The sequence below is a fragment of the Eubalaena glacialis genome, chromosome 2 (genome assembly GCF_028564815.1).
Source record: "Eubalaena glacialis isolate mEubGla1 chromosome 2, mEubGla1.1.hap2.+ XY, whole genome shotgun sequence".
Classification (NCBI taxonomy): Eukaryota; Metazoa; Chordata; class Mammalia; order Artiodactyla; family Balaenidae; genus Eubalaena; species Eubalaena glacialis.
Window position 1 is genome coordinate 159,479,216 of NC_083717.1, and position 24,583 is coordinate 159,503,798.

General features: G+C 37.2%; 1 protein-coding gene across 3 annotated transcripts in view; it reads left to right on the plus strand.

The window, feature by feature from the left end:
- FUT8 (fucosyltransferase 8) overlaps positions 1-24,583 on the plus strand; it is a 318,044-nt gene that overhangs the window by 211,619 nt on the left and 81,842 nt on the right. For all 3 annotated transcript variants that reach the window (XM_061182670.1, XM_061182669.1, XM_061182671.1), the window contains one exon: positions 20,889-21,003. In XM_061182670.1, coding sequence (XP_061038653.1) covers positions 20,889-21,003 — 115 coding nt within the window. The remainder of the gene's footprint in view (positions 1-20,888; positions 21,004-24,583) is intronic.

Below are 24,583 nucleotides of genomic sequence, written 5' to 3' on the forward strand. Positions count from 1 at the left end.
AGAGGATTTGTATGTATGTAGAATATGCCGTCTTACTGGTAATTTCCAAGATAAGTGTAAGAATTAAAATTAAAACAGACTTTTGTTTGTCTCTGGTGATTTTTACAGTACACAAAAATCCCCATTTTCTTTTTACACTTGCCCAAATCATAGTGTACAAGTTGTCTCTGGACTGAAAGTCTGTATTCTCTGAAGAATCAGTTAGAGGTTGAGTCTGTCAATTTTCTTGTTCAGATTTCCCTTTGAACCACTCATCATTTTTTGGTTTAGAAAGACATCCTTTATAGAGAAGTAATTTATGGGCTTTTGTTTCTTCAGAAGGGGTTTCTTTCTATCTTAGAACTTTGTTCTGATAGAAACACTGATCCTCATTTTTTTCCTTTCTAAATCAACTTTATTGTGGCATAATTTATTTACAGTAAAATGTACATAATTTAGTCTGTAGTTCTATGAGTTTTGACACATGCTCATAGTTTTATAACCACCACTGCAATCCAGATGCAGAACACTGCTACCACCCCAAGAAAATTCCTTCTGCCTCTTTAGAGTCAGCACCGCCCCACCCCCACACCAGTCCCTTGCAGTCACCCAATCTGTCTCCTGCCCCAATAATTTTACCTTTTCCAGAATTGTATGTAAATGCAATCACAGTATGTAGTTTTTTGAGTGTGGTTTCTTTTACTTGGTATAATGCATTTGAGATTCACCCATGTTGTTTTGTGTATGGGGTAGTTCATTCCCTTTTATTGCTAAGTAATATTCCATCATATGGACGTACCACAGTTAGTTTATCCATTCACCAGTAGAAGCACATTTGGGTTTTCCATTTTTTGGCGATTATGTATATATAAAGCTACTATAGATGTTAACATACACGTTTTTGTGGAAACATGTTTTCACTTCTTTTGGATTAACACGTAGGAGTGGGTTTGATGGGTCATGTATGGCAGTTCCTTAGGAACTGGGCCGCACAGCAGAAGGTGAGCGGCGGGCGAGCAAGCGAAGCTTCATCTGCCTCTCCCCATCGCTTGCATTACCGCCTGAACCCCCCTCCCCCTGACCCTGTCTGTGGACAAATTGTCTTCCATGAAACCAGTCCCTGGTGCCAAAAAAGTTGGGGAATGCTGATGTATGAAGTGAATGTTTAATTCCGTAAGACATCGCCAAACTGTTTCCCAAAGGGTAGTATTATTTTGTATTCTCATCAGCAGTGTGTAAGATTTCCAGTTGCTCTGTATCCTTGTTGCACTTGGTATTGTCAATTGTTATATTTTCCTCCTACCATTCTAACAGGAGTGTAGTGGTATATCATTATGGTTTTAATTTGCAATTCCTTACTAATGATATTGAGCATCTTTTAATGTGCTTAATTGCCATCCATATATCATCCTTGGTTAAGTGTCTTTTCCAAATCACATGCTTAATTTTGGGGGAATTTTTTTTCTTTTTATTGAGCTATAAGCATTCTTCATTTATTCTGGATACAAGTCTTACTGGTGCATTTTAGAAAGCTCATTCTGAGAGCCATGTGAAGGAAAGTCTGTTGTCAGGCAATGAGAAAGATTTTACAGAAGTTCAAATAAGTGATAATGAGCTTCTGGACCGGGGTAGTTGGTAGTAGGAGTAGAAAGGGATAAATGCATGCAAAATAGAAGCTGCAGGACTTGGTAACTGATCCAATGTAGGGAGATGGGGGGACTCAAAAGTAATTGAGGACTTGTATTTTCCTGGGAGGACAGCTTTCATAAATGGACATCATTGTTTCTTTTGTAGTAATTTGGCCTTTTTCCCTGACAAAGTGTAATCTCCTGAGGACTGGAACTCTAACTTCAGTTTCTTCTCTACCCTGCAGTACTAAGCACTCATTATTTAGTTAGCGTTCAGTAAGTTATGTCTTTTTTATTTGCTGGGGAGGCATGTATGTGCATTCTTTGATTATTTCACACTCTACTTTGTACCTCTTTGTAAAAACAAAATCCTGTTCCATTGAAAGATTTGTGAATATTATGCAACTAAAGAAAATTAAATAATTGAGGTAAAAATATTCTCCTGTAATTGAGAATCCCAAAAGGTATGAAGGGCAAGTTATAGGAGTAAAGTCATTTACCTCTGAATAAAACTGGAAGCTCCAGTTAATTTTAACAGTGGGTTCTGCAAAACAGAGAGTATCTGTTAGAAGTCAAGGATATATAGGGAAGGAAATGGACTGATAGGAAGCATGGTGGGACTGGAAGAAAACCTGACATAGAAGGATTTTTGTACTCAGTGCCCTTGACTTCATGTTTGATTTGCTTTGGAGGATTTAAGTGATTCCTGTATCTAAAAGTAGTCTTGAGACTTCAGTTATACATGAATCACTAAAAATAAAACTATCATAATGTTTCTGATTTGGAGTGTAATTCTGATTCTAAGCAATGAAGTATGGACTTTCTTTTAATTGAATGTGAATGATAAAAAATAATGTTGCTTACCAAATACATCTAATCGTTTGTTTACATTTTGTGGACTGTTTGCTCCGTAGTTTCTTAAATGCATCTAAAAGTTTGTTAAAATTGAGGGAAAAAACCCCACGTCGCCTCATCATAAACTTATTAAGGTTGTTAGAGTCAGAGAACTGGTTTAGATCTTATGTCTTATTCCATGGTGCTACTCTCCTTGCAAGGAGAGGAGAAAGAGTAAAGTGAATATGGAATATTATTTTCTTTTGATGACCCTGAGCTCTTGGAATCAATCTATCTACTTGCTTTACCGACAAAACTGGGACTTCAGTTTAATATTGAAAAGGAAAAAAAAATGTATCCTTACTTTTTACACATCTTTCATACTCAGCTTTTATTGCCTCTTAGACATTTATAGCTTAATGTGGTAAGTAAAATTGCACATCTTTCATCTTAATTCTTCAAAAGGTAATACACCATACTTAAAGTATATAAATCAGAAATCCTTTTATATATGTTTATTAGTGTATATTAGATTTCTTTTTATATGTGTGAACAATATGAATGGTTTATTGCACTGTTATTATGGAAGGTATATTTTAACTAAGTCAATTTTAGGAGCAGAACTCTTATTTATTTTCTAAATAAATTTCCTAGAACCCTAATATAAAAAACTAAATGTTGAGTAAATCACAAATATTGCTAATGTCCTCAATTGTCATACTAAGTAGAAAAATTTAGTTTCCAAACATTTTAACTTGTAAAGTCATGGTCATAGATATTATTGAAGATATTTGAAATTCAATACTTATCATCTGATAAATAGAGGCATATCTCACAACAGCCTCTTCTCAACACATAGGTAAATTAGAAAGTAGGGAAGCCAAAATTGTTGAGAAATTTTGTGTGTCATTGTTGTTACTGTAGTGGTTTTCAAACTTCAGCAAGGCATCAAGAGCGCCTGGAGAGCTTCTTAAAACACAGGTTGCTAAATCCCATCCTCAGAGTTCCTGATTCAGTAGGTCTGAGTGAGGCCCGAGAATTTCCATTTCTAACACATTCGTAAGTGATGTTGAAGTTGCTGGTCTTTGAGAACTAAGGCTCTACAGAATCCCTGGTTCTCTTTATGCATTCACCACTGATAGAGGTTGTCTAGGTTTCTTGGAAAAAATCACATTTCTCTATAGATTAGTGGACCTATCTGTAAACTGTGGGGAAAGACTCTTCTTTTGCTCCCCACTTGATGCTGTTCCTTTTAGTGAGGGGACCATGTTTCTTTTCTAGAATGTGGCTCCCACTGTTCATTACTCAAAATACCTGTCATTAATGCAGCTTGGATGCCAAATATCATACTTGATATGGGATTCAGCTCACCTGAGATTTTTAGCAAAATGCTATTGACCTGATTAGCCTATTACTTGAGAGCTAGTATCTAGTAGAGCTTGATCCCTGCCTGCTGCTACAGTTGGGTGATCAACTGCTAGTTAATTAGTAATATTCTGTCTTTTAGAAGGATTTTTAAGAATTTAGAGGGGCTGATGGTATAATAAATAAATACAGAGTAGCATATTATTATTACCTGCGGTATTGATCTCAAGCATTAGTATTATTTGATTTTTCAGTTGATGATTTCATTCTAATGATTGTATGTGACCATACTTCTTAGTAATACAGTCACATTTACCTGGTGCTTTTGATATCATTGATAATGAGTTGACCCTGGCCTGTCTCTTTGAAATAGCAAGAGGGAAATCCGCAATTGAGAGTGATTCTTTTTGTCATTATGGTTTTATTATTTATGTAGTAGTTGTAGGCTCAGTGCTTGGATTTACAGCCTCATAGATTTGACCCTCAACCTCTGAGGGTATCATGGAAAGTTTGTCTTATCACGCTTTTTGGTTGTCCAGAGACACATTTAACTTAATCATTGTCGCTTTGGCTCTTTTTGTCATCTTTATGGTGTCAAACACCAGTTTATGAAATAGTTACTGGAGTTGCTTCTTTCTTATTTTAAATTATATTAATTATTAAAGGACAGGAGGGCTCACAGGACTGATGAGCTATTTCTCAATTAAGTTGACTGAAACTATTGAGAAACAATCTAGTAAAGTAGCAATCTCATCACTCCTGCCTGGTTTGCATCATCTCATTATCAGTAATATGTAAAGCAGCTTTGCTAAGACTGAGATCAGCTGTGTTTCCAAAATGATGAATGATACTTATGGCTAATTAAGCTGATTGGCTTTTTGCTACTGTGTGTAGGGGACTATGTAACAAAAGCACTTCAAATCAGATAAGGGGTACAATATCTGACTGGTTATAGGGCAAGATTGGTAGGTTAATAGCTTATGGATCTATTTGATCAGAATTGCTGGTCATAACCATTGTGGTCCAGTAGCTTGGGTTTTCACTCTCTTTATAAGGTAGCCTCTAGTCAACTGTCTTTGAAAGGTCCAAGAATTGAAATTTTCACTCTTGAATAGTTTTGTGAACCTTCAAATCTATTATTCTTTGTTTTTTGTTTCATTACATACACACTTAATTTCTTTGATGTGTGATTTAATTGATTCTTACATTAAGCTGGAATGTAGATACTCGTTCTCCAGCTTTTAATTCCTTTGGACAAAATGTTTTTGTATGATTGTTTTTCTACTAAGGAATCCAGGCTTATTTTTAAGTGGTACTAGAACATTTCTCTTAATATCCTTGGACAAAGGGAGACATTGTCATATGAAGTGGTCCTTATTCTTCTTATCACTTAGTCTCTATCAGCCAGATTGTGATTCTCCATCTTGTGTAAGGGAACATTCTCCCCTAAAATAAAATTTGCATTGGGAGGAGAACCTGCAGATGCAAAAGTGTGTCTCGTCTTGTGGCCCTAGTTCTGTTTTGCCTGCCCCCACCTTACATCTCCTTGGGTGTGGTTTCCAAACTCAAGAATTATTTTGACGTTAAAAATAACTACTTACTAAGGATTTCCTACATGCCAGTCACTGTGATAAAGGCTCTCCATTCATTATCTTATTTTGTCAACATAGTAATATTGATAGCCTCCTCATTTTATAAATAAAGTTATACTCAGACCTAGAGAATTTAGATAGCTTACGCAAGTAAGTGGCAGAGCTGTTCTGTTCTAAAATCCTTTCTCTTAATTGCTAAATACTTCTCTGAGCTTTATTTTTCTCTTCTACACGTGGAGATATAATTGCTGTATTACAGCATTGTGATGATTAAATGTGGGAAAATATATAAAACACTTTCCACAGTCACTGACACATTGTAGGTTCTGGTAGACTCTAGTCAGACCTGCACAAGGAAAGTCCTGTAAGAGGATACAAATAGAAAATTCTTAGATCCTCCAAGGAAGGCACAGGTAAGGGGAGATTGTCACAGTGCTCAATAGGAAGATCTGGAGCCTAAACATAAGCCTAGTGGACATCACCCACCAAATAGCATAATTATTGCCTTATGTGATGGTATGAGCTGTTTTTGTTGTTGCCCTTCTGGACTCCTCTCCACCCATGTGAGCTGTCAGAATGGTGGTATTCTAAAATTCCCCCTGAGACAACATGGGAGGCAGTGGGAGCATTGTCTGCCTATCTGTCTCCTGGTCACATTTTTATCCTTTGCACTGCTTACTTCTGCCCCAGGAGCAAACGGAAGTATTGCCCTTGATCCATATTTACCTATGGATTAGGCTCTGTGGTGTAGCCTCCCTTAGTCACATTTACTTTAATAAATGTCAGTTCCTTCACCTTGGGCTTTTCTTCCTTGAATTATATCTGCTCTGTGCTGGCGCTCAGGGGGAACTTCCCTCTTCAACATTTTGAATCAGGTATAAGCAAAATACTCTCCTTGTGGTTCTTCATTGGCGTAATTGAGACAGACTAGAACATGTAAAAAAAGTTCTGTGAATATTAAGGTATAAAAATAGGAAAATTAACAGAAAATGCAAAGAACATAAATGTAGCCCAGTTTTTGAAGAAGAGGTTTTGATGCCTGTCATAGCTGGCTTTCTCTTAGAGTCATAGATGTTGGTCTAGTTTATCACTTATCTTCAGGCATGTGTATTCTACCCTCAAATGACTAGCACTATTCTGCTGGTACTTTGCCTGGGTTTGTATTTCCCAGGCTTTAATACCTCAGGCCTTTAGATTCACCACCCACGTCCTAGATTTTTTGGTATCTTCATAGTCAAAACCAAGACATCCAGATTACCAGCTTGAGGGATACCTCTAGGAGATCTGATCTGAGAATGGAGTCACTGAAAATCCAGAATTTCTGTAGAATGGTTTTCAGGCACCATGTTTCCCAGTAATGGGCCACAACTGAAACTTTGATTATCCTCATGTCTTTGGCTAAAAGGTGACAAATTTTGCAGGATGGTAATGTCTAAACATTATTGGATTAGCAAAGAACTACAGCTGACCCTTGAAAAATGCGGGGGTTAGGGGCACCAATCCACTGCACAGTAAAAAATCTACGTATAACTTTTGTCTTCGCACAAACTTGGCTACTAGTAGCCTACTGTTAACCAGAAACCTTACTGATAACATAAACAGTCGATTAACACATATTTTGTATGTTATATGTATTATATACTGTAGTCTTAAAATAAGCTAGAGAAAAGGAAATGTTATTAAGGAAATCATAAAAAAGAGGAAATACATTTACAGCACTGTGCTATCTTTATTATACTGGAAGTTTATGTCCTCTGTTTACAAGATGAATTGTCTGTCAGTACCTACATCTATATTGTCTTATATGATACAAAACACTGAAGATATTATATGTATTACTAACATTAGAAAGCAAAAATGAAAAGATAACATGAAAAAAATTCATTCATGTGCAGCTGTAACAATACATGCATTATACCTGTAACAGCAATGATTGCTTTAAAGGAGGTAGTGTAATCAATATGATTGCTTCATGGTAGCCTAGCCTATACACGAATAAATGAATTGTTTTAAAATTTTTATGGCATACACTTTTATAGTCATATTCATAATACAGTATTGGAAACATTGTTAAATTTAAAAAAACACTTACCTATCAGCCAATGATCGGCTGATATGCAGTTTCTCCAGTTATGAGGAAGGCATACTGTATGATAATGTAATTCTTTGCAAGCAAAGTTATAAAATAGTAAGAAAACTAACACATTATTAATTTTATATTAAATTATAGAATTTAATGCCTTTATGCCTATGTAAGGATAGACTAGTATCTACACATATATTTTTTTAACATCTTTATTGGAGTATAATTGCTTTACAATGGTGTGTTTAGTTTCTGCTTTATAACAAAGTGAATCAGTTACACATATACATATGTTCCCATATCTCTTCCCTCTTGCATCTCCCTCCCTCCCGCCCTCCCTATCTCACACCTCTAGCTGGTCACAAAGCACAGAGCTGATCTCCCTGTGCTATGCGGTTGCTTCCCACTAGCTATCTATTTTACGTTTGGTAGTGTATATATGTCCATGCCACTCTCTCTGTCACATCTTACCCTTCCCCCTCCCCATATCCTCAAGTCCATTCTCTAGTAGGTCTGTGTCTTTATTCCTGTCTTGCCACTAGGTTCTTCATGACCTATTTTTTTTTTTCCTTAGATTCCATATATATGTGCTAACATACTGTATTTGTTTTTCTCTTTCTGACTTACTTCACTCTGTATGACAGACTCTAACTCCATCCACCTCACTACAAATAACTCCATTTCGTTTCTTTTTATGGCTGAGTAATATTCCATTGTATATATGTGCCACATCTTCTTTATCCATTCATCTGATGATGGACACTTAGGTTGCTTCCATGTCCTGGCTATTGTAAATAGAGCTGCGATGAACATTTTGGTACATGACTCTTTTTGAATTATGGTTTTCTCAGGGTATATGCCCAGTAGTGGGATTGCTGGGTTGTATGGTAGTTCTATTTTTAGTTTTTTAAGGAACCTCCATACTGTTCTCCGTAGTGGCTGTATCAATTTACATTCCCACCAACAGTGCAAGAGTGTTCCCTTTTCTCCACACCCTCTCCAGCATTTATTGTTTGTAGATTTTTTGATGATGGCCATTCTGACAGGTGTGAGATGATATCTCATTGTAGTTTTGATTTGCATTTCTCTAATGATTAATGATGTTGAGCATTCTTTCATGTGTTTGTTGGCAATCTGTATAGCTTCTTTGGAGAAATGTCTATTTAGGTCTTCTGCCCATTTTTGGATTGGGTTGTTTGTTTTTTTGATATTGAGCTGCATGAGCTGCTTGTAAATCTTGGAGATTAATCCTTTGTCAGTTGCTTCATTTGCAAATATTTTCTCCCATTCTGAGGGTTGTCTTTTGGTCTTGTTTATGGTTTCCTTTGCTGTGCGAAAGCTTTTAAGTTTCATTAGGTCCCATTTGTTTACACATATTTTATACATTCATGATATACCTAACTTTTTCTTAATTTTTTCAATATTTCTAGACTATGCAGTTCATCTGTGAGTTTTTTAAATTGTCTCAAATCTCAAAAAATTTTTCCAATATTTATTGAAAAAATTTGCATATAACTGGACTCGCACAGTTCAAACGGTGTTGTTCAAGGGTCAACTGTAGGTTGAATTTAAAATCATTTCCTGAGCTTGTCTTCCTTACATGGTCTCCAGTGGGGAGGCCAAGAAAAAAAGTTTTACAAAGGAAGCTTAATTTTAGTTGACCATTGGGATAGAGTGACTTATACTGTGACTCTGACTGCATTATCATAAAAAATTAGTGTACTTTCTTTGGTCTTCTAGTTATAAGACTGGTTATTCCACTTTCTTGACAGATATTGGGATAAATAGAAATAATTGACTGCTAAGACTTAGTAGTGATGTAACTTGGTAAAAACATTCACTTTTATGTTTTCTAATTTATTAAAATATACAGAGATCAGCTTTCATTCCCAGTGGTAAAGTGATGGCTTGATTACTATGACGTGAAAGCATAAACCATGCCAATTTATATATTTCAGAGAATTTTCCCCTCTAAATTACACCTAATGTAGTTTTTTACCTGCTGGGGGCTATATACTGATTGTCGTGGAATGTAGTGCTATTTGTCTGTGTGTGTGTGTCTCTTTAATTTAATGTAACGCCATGCAGAGCATATTGAATTTCCTTTATTCCTTCAACAGGCATTTGCTGATAGACTGGTTATTTATCCCACTGTACTACATCTCCAGAAACAATACTGCTATTTAAATTTGAGACTTTCAACAAGTTTTGTGATCACTCCTATCTGGTGGGTAGGAAAAAGCAAATGACCATGTTTGGATATGATGAAACCTATGAAATGTGAAAAATAATGGGTGTGATGAGAGTAATGGAAAAGAGCCCTATAAAACTGAGAAAATAATTTAAATAAACTTCAGCTTAGCCCTGTAACACCGTTATAAGGAAAGACATCTCCTGTGTTTCCATGATCAACTCACACAATTTCATGAGTGGTAACTTTTCCCCCAGCAACTATAAAATAATACCATAGGCTACATAATAGCCCATAGGGGCCTCAGTTTCATAATCTGAAAAAAACTTGAACCTCTGTTCAGTGTGTAAGACTGTAAGTTAGTTTCTTAAGGAGGCAGTAAGTTGTAGATATGGTTTTTCTAACTAAAATTACTCTTTTTCATGAAAGAAATGTTTTGAATCTTAGGTGGGAATAATACATACAAAAACAGGTAAAGCATCACATATTAGACTCTTGTCCTATTTTAAAAGGGTAAATATGGAAATAGTCAAGCTGTGAAGTGTCCTGTGCATGGATAATGATGACACATTGAACAAATGCCTGAAATGCTTCACAGACGACCCTGTTATCCCAAAGCATTGTATAAAGCTGTTCCACTATTAGTTGGGTGAATATTCTAAACTGTGGCTATGATTTTGAATTTTTATTTGTATATTATTAATAGTTTTGTTTTATTCAAAGGGGCTATTATCAGGTATTCTCTGTTAATCGTTTGTAGTTCTGATGATTTTCTATGATAGTAAATAAGACTTTAATTATTTTTCCAGTGGGCTTCCATTGCTTTGCTCCTAAATGGTTTATCATCTAGTTAAGAACCAGGAATAGAAGAGAACTGAGACTATGTCATGTACTCCTAGATAAACCACAGTTGTTGAGGGCTGGTTTCATCATCTGTTAAATGAGTCCTCACTGATCAATCCCTTTCTTCAGGGTGCTATAAGGCACTGAGTATTGGGTCATTTTTCTGACTGGCTATCAGTCCCACATATTACTGTCACCCTCATACCCAACGGATCTTTCCTCTTAGTTGTGGAATTATTAGCAGGTACTCTTCAGACACAAGATAAAAGTTCTGAAGCAACTCTCTGAGGCATTCTAGCATAAATAGCAATATCTTAGTCTGTTTGGGCTACTATGACAAAATAAATCATAGACTGCATGGCTTGTAAACAACAGAAATTTACTTCTCACAATTCTGGAAGGTGAGAAGTTCAAGATCAAGGTGCTGGCAGATTTGGTGTCTGATGAGTGCCCTCTTTCTGCTCCATAGACAGTGCCTTCTCACTGTGCCCTCGTACGGTAGAAGGGGCTAGAGGCTCTGTGGGGTCTGTTTTACAAGAGCACTAATCTCATTCATAAGGCTCCACCCTCATGACTTAAGCACTTCCCACGCGCCCCACATTTGAATACTATCACACTGGGCATTAAGTTTCAATGGATGCGTTTGGGGGAGACACAGATGTTCAGTCTGTAGCAAGCAGCCACCACATATACTACTTTGTTTGTATTATCACTAATCCTTTTTTAAAAACTGTGTGGAAGGTTTTATAATCCTTATTTTAAAGTGAAGAAACTATGTCTCAGAGATGTCAAAATAACTTTCCTAGGACACAAAGCTGGTAAGAGTTAGATCCCAAACTGAGGGGTAGATCTGTCTGGCTCTCAAAGCTCTTTTTCCTCTGATTCAAAATCTTTCTGATTTTGCATATTTACAATGAACAGAGTCCACATTTTTGTACTCCAGACCCCTTACTTTGATATTTGTTAGTGCATAACATTTTGATTGTTGTACGTAGAACATACAAAATATGTGTTAATTCTGTTTATGTTATCAATAAGGTTTCCAGTCAACAGTAGGCTATTAGTAGTTAAGTTTTTGGGGATTCAAAACTGATATGCAGATTTTCGACTGTGTGGGGGGTTCGGCACCCCTAACCCCTGAGTTGTTCAAGGGACAGCTGTATACTTTCTGATAAATAGAAGTAAATTTCTAACTTTATAATTTTCACAAGCAAATAACACAGACTTATAAGCATTCCCTGAACAGAAGAGTTAATATAAAGTGCAGAGAAGGGGTAAAGCTGGAGTTATTACTAGTTAAGGATTATTCCCAGAAATTCTCTAGCACAAAATTGGATTTGTGAAAGGTAAAAATTCTCAATATTATCTCATCTAAAATTCTTGAAAAATTTTTGCCACTTTTTCATTCAGTTATCTATTCAAAGATATATATTGAATGTTTTCTATGTGATCAGAACTGTTCTAAATGCTGGTTTGGGAGCAGGGAGGGGAGTTTGAAAAATACCCTGCTGCCATGGAGCTTAAATTCTAGTAGGGAGAGAAAGATAATAAAATAAAGATGTAAATGATATATATTAGAAGATGATAATTGCTTGGAGAAAAATAAAGCAGGGAAAGAGGAGAAGGAAAAGCAAGAGATGTGATGGTGACTGGGTGTTGAATTTTTAAGTGAGATAGTCTGGATAGCCTTTTGCAGAAGGTGACATATGAGCAAAATTTTGAATGATATTTGGGTGAGCCATGTGGATGGGTATCTGGGAAACCAGCATTCCAGAGGAAGGAGGAGCAAATGCAAAGGTCCTAAAGTAGGAACATGGCTGACATGTTCAGGGGTTAGTAACAAGACTATGTGGCTGAAACAGAGTAAACAAGGAGGACAGTAGTAGAAGATGAGATCAAAGAGGTAAGGGAGGAGGAGGAGCTTCAAGATGGTGGAAGACTAAGACGTGGAGATCACCTTCCTCCCCACAGATACATCAGAAATACATCTACATGTGGAACAACTCCTACAGAACACCTACTAAACGCTGGCAGAAGACCTCAGACCTCCCAAAAGGCAAGAAACTCCCCACGCACCTGGGTAGGGCAAAAGAAAAAAGAAAAAGCAGAGACAAAAAAATAGGGACGGGACCTGCACCAGTGGGAGGGAGCTGTGAAGGAGGAAAGGTTTCCACACACTAGGAAGCCCCTTCGCGGGTGGCGGAAGGCGGGAGCTGCGGAGCCACGGAGGAGAGCGCAGCCACAGGGGTGCAGAGGGCAAAGCGGAGAGATTCCCGCACAGAGGATCGGTGCCGAGCAGCACTCACCAGCCCGAGAGGCTTGTCTGCTCACCCGCCGGGGCAGGCGGGGGCTGGGAGCTGAGGCTCGGGCTTCGGAGGTCAGATCCCAGGGAGAGGACTGGGGTTGGCGGCGTGAACACAGCCTGAAGGGGACTAGTGCGCCACAGCTAGCCGGGAGGGAGTCCAGGAAAAAGTATAGACCTGCCTAAGAGTCAAGAGACTTTTTCTTTCCTCTTTGTTTCCTGGTGCGCGAGGAGAGGGGATTAAGAGCGCCGCTTAAAGGAGCTCCAGAAACGGGCGCGAGCCACGGCTATCAGCACGGATACCAGGGACGGGCATGAGACACTAAGGCTGCTGCTGCAGCCACCAAGAAGCCTGTGTGCAATCACAAGTCACTATCCACGCCTCCCCTCCCGGGAGCCTGTGCAGCCCACCACTGCCAGGATCACGTGATCCAGGGACAACTTCCCCGGGAGAACACACGGCGCACCTCAGGCTGGTGCAACGTCACGCCAGCCTCTGCCGCCGCAGGCTCGCCCCACGTTCCATACGCCTCCCTCCCCCGGCCTGAGTGAGCCAGAGACCCCGAATCATCTGCTCCTTTAACCCTGTCCTGTCTGAACAAAGAACAGACGCCCTCAGGCGACCTACACGCAGAGGCAGGGCCAAATCCAAAGCTGAACCCCAGGAGCTGTGCGAACAAAGAGGAGAAAGAGAAATCTCTCCTAGCAGCCTCAGGAGCAGTGGATTAAATCCCCACAATCAACTTGATGTAACCTGCATCTGTGGAATACCTGAACAGACAATGAATCATCCCAAATTGAGGAGGTGGACTTTGGGAGCAATGATATATATATATTTTTCCCTTTTTCTCGTTTTGTGAGTGTGTATGTGTATGCTTCTGTGTGTGATTTTGTCTCTATAGCTTTCTTTTACCATTTGTCCTAGGGTTCTGTCTGTCCATTTTTTTTTTTTCTTTCTTTCTTTTAGTATAGTTTTTAGCACTTGTTATCATTGGTGGATTTGTTTTTTTGGTTTGGTTGCTCTCTTCTTTCTTTCCTTCTTTTTTTTAAAAATTTTTTATTTAAAACATTTTTTTTTATTTTAATAACTTTTTGATTTTATTGTATTTTATCTTCTTCTTTCTTTCTTTCCTTCTTTCCCTTCTCTCTTTTATTCTGAGTCATGTGGATGACAGGCTCTTGGTGCTCCAGCCAGCGTCAGGGCTGTGCCTCTGAGGTGGGAGAGCCAAGTTCAGGACGTTGGTCCACAAGAGACCTCCCAGCTCCACGTAATATCAAACGGCGAGAGCTCTCCCAGAGATCTCCATCTCAACTCCAAGACCCAGCTCCACTCAATGACCAGCAAGCTCCAGTGCTGCACACCCTATGCCAAGCAACTAGCAGGACAGGAACACAACCCCACCCATTAGCAGAGAGGCTGCCTAAAATCATAATAAGGCCACAGACACCCCAAAACACACCACCAGATGTGGACCTGCCCACCAGAAAGACAAGACCCAGCCTCATCCACCAGAACACAGGCACTAGTCCCATCCACCAGGAAACCTACACAACTCACTGAACCAACCTTAGCCACTGGGGGCACACACCAAAAACAACGGGAACTACGAACCTCCAGCCTGCGAAAAGGAGACCCCAAACACAGTAAGTTAAGTAAAATGAGAAGACAGAGAAACACACAGCAGATGAAGGCGCAAGGTAAAAACCCACCAGACCTAACAAATGAAGAGGAAATAGGCAGTCTACCTAAAAAAGAATTCAGAATAATGATAGTAAAGATGATCCAAAATCTTGGAAATAGAATGGAGAAAATACAAGAAACGTTTAACAAGGACCTAGAAGAACTAAAGAGCAAACAAACAGTGATAAACAACACAATAAATGAAATTAAAAATTCTCTAGAAGGAGTCAATAGCAGAATAACTGAGGGAGAAGAACGGATAAGTGACCTGGAAGATAAAATAGTGGAAATAACTACTGCAGAGCAGAATAAAGAAAAAAAAATGAAAAGAATTGAGGACCGTCTCAGAGACCTCTGGGACAACATTAAACGCACCAACATTCAAATTATCGGGGTCCCAGAAGAAGAAGAAGAGAAAAAGAAAGGGACTGAGAAAATATTTGTAGAGATTATAGTTGAAAACTTCCCTAATATGGGAAAGGAAATAGTTAATCAAGTCCAGGAAGCACAGAGAGTCCCATACAGGATAAATTCAAGGAGAAACATGTCAAGACACATATTAATCAAACTATCAAAAATTAAATACAAAGAAAAAATATTAAAAGCAGCAAGGGAAAAACAACAAATAACGTACAAGGAAATTCCCATAAGGTTAACAGCTGATCTTCCAGCAGAAACTCTGCAAGCCAGAAGGGAGTGGCAGGACATATTTAAAGTGATGAAGAGGAAGAACCTACAACCAAGATTACTCTACCCAGCAAGGATCTCATTCAGATTCGATGGAGAAATTAAAACCTTTACAGACAAGCAAAAGCTGAGAGAATTCAGCACCACCAACCAGCTTTACAACAAATGCTAAAGGAACTTCTCTGGGCAGGAAACACAAGAGAAGGAAAAGACCTACAGTAACAAACCCAAAACAATTAAGAAAATGGCAATAGGAACATACATATTGATAATTACCTTAAATGTAAATGGATTAAATGCTCCAACCAAAAGACATAGACTGGCTGAATGGATCCAAAACAAGACCCGTATATATGCTGTCTACAAGAGACCCACTTCAGACCTAGGGACACATACAGAATGAAAGTGAGGGGATGGAAAAAGATATTCCATGCAAATGGAAATCAAAAGAAAGCTGGAGTAGTAATTCTCATACCAGACAAAATAGACTTTAAAAGAAAGACTATAAGAGACAAAGAAAGACACTACATAATGATCAAGGGATCAATCCAAGAAGAAGATATAACAATTGTAAATATTTATGCACCCAACATAGGAACACCTCAATACATAAGGCAAATGCTAACAGCCATAAAAGGGGAAATTGACAGTAACGCAATCATAGTAGGGGACTTTAACACCCCACTTTCACCAATGGACAGATCATCCAAGATGAAAGTAAATAAGGAAACACAAGCTTTAAATGACACATTAAACAAGGTGGACTTAATTGATATTTATAGGACATTCCATCCAAAAATAACACAGTACACTTTCTTCTCAAGTGTTCATGGAATTTTCTCCAGGATAGATCATATCTTGGGTCACAAATCAAGCCTTGGTAAATTTAAGAAAATTGAAATAGTATCAAGTATCTTTTCCGACCACAACGCTATGAGACTAGATATCAACTGCAGGAAAAAATCTGTAAAAAATACAAACACATGGAGGGTAAATAATACTCTACTCAATAACCAAGAAATCACTGAAGAAATCAAAGAGGAAATTTTAAAATGCCTAGAAACAAATGACAATGAAAACACGACGACCCAAAAGCTATGGGATGCAGCAAAAGCAGTTCTAAGAGGGAAGTTTATAGCAATACAATCCTACTTCAGAAACAAGAAACATCTCAAATAAACAACCTTACCTTACACCTAAAGCAATTAGAGAAAGAAGAACAAAAAAACCCAAAGTTAGCAGAAGGAAAGAAATCATAAAGATCAGATCAGAAATAAATGAAAAAGAAATGAAAGAAACTATAGCAAAGATCAATAAAACTAAAAGCTGTTTCTTTGTGAAGATAAACAAAATTGATGAACCATTAGCCAGACTTATCAAGAAAAAAAGGGGAAGACTCAAATCAGTAGAATTAGAAATGAAAAAGGAGAAGTAACAACTGACACTGCAGAAATACAAAAGATCATGAGAGATTACTACAAGCAAATATATGCCAATAAAATGGACAACCTGGAAGAAATGGACAAATTCTTAGAAATGCGCAAGCTTCCAAGACTGAACCAGGAAGAAATAGAAAATATGAACAGACCAATCACAAGCACTGAAATTTAAACTGTGATTAAAAATCTTCCAACCAACAAAAGCCCAGGACCAGATGGCTTCACAGGTGAATTCTATGAAACATTTAGAGAAGAGCTAACACCTATCCTTCTCAAACTTCCAAAATAAAGCAGAGGGAGGAACACTCCCAAACTCATTCTACGAGACCACCATCACCCTGATACCAAAACCAGAAAGATGTCACAAAAAAAGAAAACTACAGACCAATATCACTGATGAACATAGATGCAGAAATCCTCAACAAAATACTAGCACACAGAATCCGACAGCACATTAAAAGGATCATACACCATGATCAAGTGGGGTTTATCCCAGGAATGCAAGGATTCTTCAATATACGCAAATCAATCAATGTGATACACCATATTAACAAATTGAAGGAGAAAAACTATATGATCATCTCAATAGATGCAGAGAAAGCTTTCGACAAAATTCAACACCCAATTATGATAAAAACCCTCCAGAAAGTAGGCACAGAGGGAACTTACCTCAACATAATAAAGGCCATATGTGAAAAACCCACAGCCAATGTCGTCCTCAATGGTGAAAAACTGAAACCATTTCCACTAAGATCAGGAACAAGACAAGGTTGCTTACTCTCACCACTATTACTCAACATAGTTTTGAAAGTTTTAGCCACAGCAATCAGAGAAGAAAAAGAAATAAAGGGAATCCAAATCGGAAAAGAAGAAGTAAAGCTGTCACTGTTTGCAGATGACATGATACTATACATAGAGAATCCTAAGGATGCTACCAGAAAACTACTACAGCTAATCAATGAATTTGGTAAAGTAGCAGGAAACAAAATTAATGCACAGAAATCTCTTGCATTCCTATACACTAATGATGAAAAATCTGGAAGTGAAATTAAGAAAACACTCCCATTTACCATTGCAACAAAAAGAATAAAATATCTAGGAATAAACCTACCTAAGGAGACAAAAGACCTGTATGCAGAAAATTATAAGACACTGATGAAAGAAATTAAAGATGATACAAGTAGATGGAGAGATATACCATGTTCTTAGATTGGAAGAATCAACATTGTGAAAATGACTCTACTACCCAAAGCAATCTACAGATTCAGTGCAATCCCTATCAAACTACCACTGGCATTTTTCACAGAACTAGAAGAAAAAATTTCACAATTTGTATGGAAACACAAAAGACCCCGAATAGCCAAAGCAATCTTGAGAAAGAAAAACAGAGCTGGAGGAATCAGGCTCCCTGACTTCAGACTATACTACAAAGCTACAGTCATCAAGACAGTATGATACTGGCACAAAAACAGAAATATGGATCAATGGAACAGGATAGAAAGCCCAGAGATAAACCCACACACATATGGTCACCTTATCTTTGATAAAGGAGGCAAGAATATACAGTGGAGAAAGGACAGCCTCTTCAATAAGTGGTGCTGGGAAAACTGGACAGCTACATGTAAAAGAATGAAATTAGACCACTCCCTAATACCATACACAAAGATAAACTCAAAATAGATTAAAGACCTAAATGTAAGGCCAGACACTATTAAACTCTTAGAGGAAAATATAGGCAAAACACTCCATGACATAAATCACAGCAAGATCCTTTTCGACCCACCTCCTAGAGAAATAAAAACAAAAATAAACAAATGGGACCTAATGAAACTTAAAAGCTTTTGCACAGCAAAGGAAACCATAAAGAACACGAAAAGACAACCCTCAGAATGGGAGAAAATATTTGCAAATGAAGCAACTGACAAAGGATTAATCTCCAAGATTTACAAGCTGCTCATGCAGCTCAATATCAAAAAAACAAACAACCCAATCCAAAAATGGGCAGAAGACCTAAAAAGACATTTCTCCAAAGAAGATATACAGGTTGCCAACAAACACATGAAAGAATGCTCAACATCATTAATCATTAGAGAAATGCAAATCAAAACTACAATGAGATATCATCTCACACCTGTCAGAATGGCCATCATCAAAAAATCTACAAACAATAAATGCTGGAGACGGTGTGGAGAAAAGGAAACCCTCTTGCACTGTTGGTGGGAATGTAAATTGATACAGCCACTACGGAGAACAGTATGGAGGTTCCTTAAACAACTAAAAATAGAACTACCATATGACCCAGCAATCCCACTACTGGGCATATACCCTGAGAAAACCATAATTCAAAAAGAGTCATGTACCACAATGTTCATTGCAGCTCTATTTACAATAGCCAGAACATGGAAGCAACCTAAGTGTCCATCATCAGATGAATGGATAAAGAAGATGTGGCACATATGTGCAATGGAATATTACTCAGCCATAAAAAGAAGCGAAATTGAGTTATTTGTAGTGAGGTGGATGGACCTAGAGTCTGTCATACTGAGTGAAGTAAGTCAAAAAGAAAAGCAAATACCGTTTGCTAACACATATATATGGAATCTAATAAAGAAAAAAAAAAAAGGTCATGAAGAACCTAGGAGCAAGACGGGAATAAAGACACAGACCTACTAGAGAATGGACTTGAGGATATGGGGAGGGGGAAGGGTAAGCTGGGACAAAGTGAGAGAGTGGCATGGACATATATACACTACGAAATGTGAAATAGATAGCTAGTGGGAAGCAGCCACGTAGCACAGGGAGATCAGCTTGGTGCTTTGTGACCGCCTAGAGGGGTGTGATAGGGAGGGTGGGAGGTATGGAGACGCAAGAGGGAAGAGATATGTGGATATATGTATATGTATAACTGATTCACTTTGTTATAAGGCAGAAACTAACACACCATTGTAAAGCAATTATACTCCAATAAAGATGTTTAAAAAAAATGAAAAATCAAAATAAATAAATAAACCCATTTAAAAAAAAAAAAGAGGTAAGGGAGGCCATATTGTCTGGGGCCTTGTAGGTCAAATTAGTAACTTTGGGTTTGACTGATTGAGATGAAGAGCCAGTTCAATAAGAGCAAAGGAGTAACATCATTTGACTGATATTTTGACAGGATCTAGCTGCTACGTTGAGAATAGACTGTAGAGGTTGGCAAGGGTGGAAGCAGGGAGACCTGTTCAGAGGTTACTGTAACAATTCAGGTGAGAAAAGTGGTGGCTCAGTTGGTAGCAATGCCAGTGTTGATACTTGTTCAGAACTTGGCGAAATGTTTTGCTGATAGGTTGGTAGGGAGTGTCAGAGAAAGAGAGGAGTCTTGCTTTTTACTTTTCTTTATTGGTAAATGCAAGTCATAGCTTTTGTTTAATGTAATATAAATGAAACCATCTGCACCAGCCGTCAAGTTTCTCTTCCCTAGTATACTGGGTATTTTAGTTTACTTTGCAGGAAATTCAGCATGTTGAAATTACTATGCAGGATGGGAAAGTATCTTAACAATCATTTTATTAATTTAGAGCAAGGATTGTCAAATTATAGCCCCAGGGCGAAATCTGGCTCATAGCCTGGTTTTGTGAATAAAGTTTTATTGGAAGACACACACCTTTTTTTTTTTTTTTTTTTTTTTTTTAATATATTGTCTATGGCAGCTTTCCTGCTACAAAAGCAACAGAGGCCCACAAAGCCTAGAATATTTACTGTCTGGCCCTTTACTGAAAAAAGTTTGCTGACCCTTGGTTTCGACCGTTGTGTAACAGTTGTGCCAAAATTTTCCTCTGATCTTTTTCCAAGTATGAAGAAGAAATTTAAGAGGGGACAGGAGGTGACAGTAGAGAGAACAAAAAGGTAATATTCAAATGCTGTCACCAATGTATTTCTGTCCCTTATGTTAGTCTACGTATTTCTTTGCTATGGGTATCCACTTTCCCCTGATCTCTGACGTGCTCTGTGTTGGGATGTAAGTGCACATAATTGGCCTGGGACGGAGGGCCAGGGCTGGGGAGTAGGTTCTTCTCAACAGTAAAGATTTCCTATAGGAATGAATCTCGGCTGCTAGAGACTACACTGTTGAATTTCACAGTCTTGATAGAAAATAAAAAATGGGTACCAGCATCAGTGTGAGCATCAATTTTTATGAAGAATTCGACTCTCTTCTTACGACTTTGTGTAATCCTGTGATGAAATACAAATAAGTTAGACCCACAATGTTGTTTGCTTTTTATAGGTCTATAATGACGGATTTATACTACCTCAGTCAAACAGATGGAGCAGGTGATTGGCGGGAAAAAGAGGCCAAAGATCTGACAGAGCTGGTCCAGCGGAGAATAACGTATCTTCAGGTAAGAAGGTTAGGTTAAGAAATAAACTTGAGTGAAAAAAAGGAGAATCATAATAAAACTAAAAGTAAGAGTTGCTGTTGGTTTTTAGTCTTCCTAGCCCTCACTTTTTGAAAGTATTTGTTCACTCATTTTACATATTTATTCAAAAAGACTCTATGTTACGCCTTGAGTGGAATACAAAGATAGCTAAAAGAAGGTCCCTGCCCTAAAGGGGGCTACTTCTGACACACGGACATACAAAAACTACAGTGCAAAATAGGAAGTGCTGCATTTATGTGAGAGATTAGATGAAATGCTCATTGGAGGAACATGTCAGGGATAGCTATGTGGAAAAGGTATTATTTGAACTGAGCTGTAAAGGATAATTAGGTAGGATTTAGACACCCAGAAATGGAGAAGAGCATACTGGCTGGAGCATATGATGTAAGTAATGGTCCATACCTGGGAAAGAACAGTACAGGAACCCAATGAGAAATAGAATATTTTAGTTTGTCTGGAGTTTTGGTTGTGCGAAAAGGAGGGTTGGAAAAGGTAGGTTTGGGAGCCAGATTGCAGAGGTCCTTGGGTACAGGTTAAGCTTTATAGTGCATAAGCAGTAAATGGTTGCTGAACGATTTTATTTATTGTATAAACATCATTATAACAACAAACGGGAAATATAAATCAAGGGTAAACTCCAAGTCCCAGGACCTTTAAAATATATTCTCTTCATTTTGTGTGTGTGTTCTCTTCTAGCTCTTATTAATATGCTTACCCAGTGTTACATATTTGTAAGGATAGAATTGATTTACTTTTGAATTTTGGTTTTTGCTTAATATGCCATAAGCTTTTTTCTATTTTGGAGTCACAACCTGCTTTTGAAAGATTTTTATACATAAGAGTGGCATGATGAGAGTGCTGCTTTAGTGATATTAATCTGAAAAGTAGTATTTTGCTTGAACTGGATTCATTGTAAGAGACTAGAAGCAAGGAGATCGTTTAGGATATGAGGACCGTACTGAAGCTGAGAAATACTGAGGTGTGTGGCAGTTTGCACTGGAAGTGAAGAGACAAATTTGAGAGAGTTTGGGAAGATCGAATTGATAGGCGTTTCCAAGTAGCCGAAGGAGCTGGAATGAATGGGGTAACTGTCATTAACAGAAAAGAAACTTAAATCAGGGGAAAACAATGTATTAGTAAATAGAATTTAACACTTCAAATGCTTGAAGTTGAAATGATCACGCTCATCCTTTTCTAGTACTATTGATGGTATATATACTTTCTGTGTATAATCACTCTGTTTTCCTTTTAAGGTTAAGGTGCCTTATAAAAGCAAAATAATAGCCAGCGACTTTATTCTGTATATTTTAAGATGCACATTTTCCTATACTTAAATAGGAAAAAGCAGAAAATCAGGTGTTTCAAGAGATCGTTAAAAACGAAACTGATCTTGGCATGCTCTCTTGGTCTCATACCCCCATGGCCATTCATCAGAGGTGTCTGTAGAATGAGAAACACTTGCCTCCTGTAGGGAAGAGGTAATTATCTCCTATCAACTAGAACCTCATTCAATGAACTGTAAACAGCTGGTGGCTCAGAACTATCATCCTCATTTGAAATGGAAATAACTCTGGTTTCTGAGTTTCTTCCATTTCCACATATTCATTAAATTTTCACACCACAAAAGTTATATTTAAACTATGATTTGGCCATAGTTTAGCACCACCCCCAACCCGTCAGTAACAAGTACCTGCCACTTGCTTTAGTTTCTTTTTTCCTCTTGGTTTTTGAGTGGCCAAGTGTTTTCACCAGTAGTGTGAATTTCATCTTCTATGTGCTGATTTCTGTGGTTCTGTTTTAGAGAATTTCACTTGTAAATCATGCTAATGATTTAAAACTATATTGGCTTTTTAAATCTTTCAGACTTATAGTAAAACATAGTTTCACATGGACCTTAACTTCAGTTTCAAATATTAATTATTTACGAAATTCTTACTTTCATGCTTTTTTTTAATTGGAAAAGAAAATGCAATTTTTAATATTAAAGGAGATGAGGAAAATCTCAATAGGAAAAGCCATATTTTAGAAAAATATTTTTCTTTAAATATTCAATGTATTTACGATCATTTTTTCCATTTTTGAAGTTAAGAACTGTATTTGTAACGTATGATTTTTCAGAGATTAAAGATGCCAGTCACTCACTCTTCAACTTCTCTGGATGGAGGTGAATGAGGGAATGTGATACATTCCAACAAAATTAAAAATACGTATTTGTAAGGAATGCTTTCTGACTTGAATTTTTATTCCTTTAAAAAGAATGATTTGTCACTGGTTTAACTAAATGGATTAGAGAGTTTAATCAGAAGAGTTGAGCTATTTATACAGATTTTTTTAGAGTGATTACGTTTTTCCGTTACATGTTTTCTTGATATTCAAATGTATTGGTGTTTCCATACCTTTACTTTAAGTGAAATACTACTGTAAAAAGACTATTTAAGCAACTTAGATTCTGACAGACTTCAACGGGGCTTAGAAAATAAATAGTATACTAGGAAATAAAGCTAAAAAGGGGGATAAAGGAAAAAATCTTTGACTTTTGGTACCTATATTCAAAATAAAAATAAGCACTTCATAAAACTTATTGATGGAGATTTTAGAAGGCTCTCCTTATTTAGCCATCAGCCAGCTGTTATATAAAGATGATAATAATTTGTATCTAAGTAGAAAATAATAGGGAAAAGATATAATAAAAGCAAATATTTTTAACATTTTTAATCTCTTTGGGAGATTTTAGTCATTTAAATACCTTATCGTATTCTTGATAAATAATTCAGATAATTTTATAATTTACTTTCAATTGGTTTGTATAGTTGAAAACATTTTCAGTTTTACTAGATTTTTACTTATACTCATGAAACTTATTGTCACTTCTCATTATCACCAACAAGCATTTTTTAAAAACGCTGATTTGTTTAAGGTATAATGCAAGACCTAGTACAAAGAAAAAAGCCTAGATTAAACCCTTGTCACCTGCTATATAAAAATTAATTAATTAATTAATTAATTAATTAATTAAATTTTTAAAAAAGAAGCTTGATTTCCAGAAGTGGGGGGGGGGAAAAAACAACCTTGTCTTAATCCACAATAGGCATCACTTTAAACCTAAGCCTTTCTTTCTGCAGTTATCCAGTCCTTTGAATTGAGCAAATATCATTATGTCTCATGAAAATCCTGCTTGACTTACAATCATATAGTACAGTTAAGTTTGGTCTCAATTTTAGATTTCCATTCATTTATTATCATATACCTTGGTTTTACTTGGGAGAAGCAATTTCACAAGATACTGGAAAATAAAAAGGAACTAGGGCAACTGGACTTGAGTGGGACAAAGTTCTGTGGTTGTCTTAATTAAGATTATTTTCTCTTTAGAGTTGAAGGCCCTATGGCATGGTATAAAAAGACTAAACTGACTAAAAGATTATAATAATCTTATTGAAGACAACCCCAGGTATACTATTAGGCTCAAGTAGAATGGACCAAGTAATTCTCTTAAGGTCTTAATCTTTTATATGTTTATCTGAAAAGTTCTTCAACCATAAAG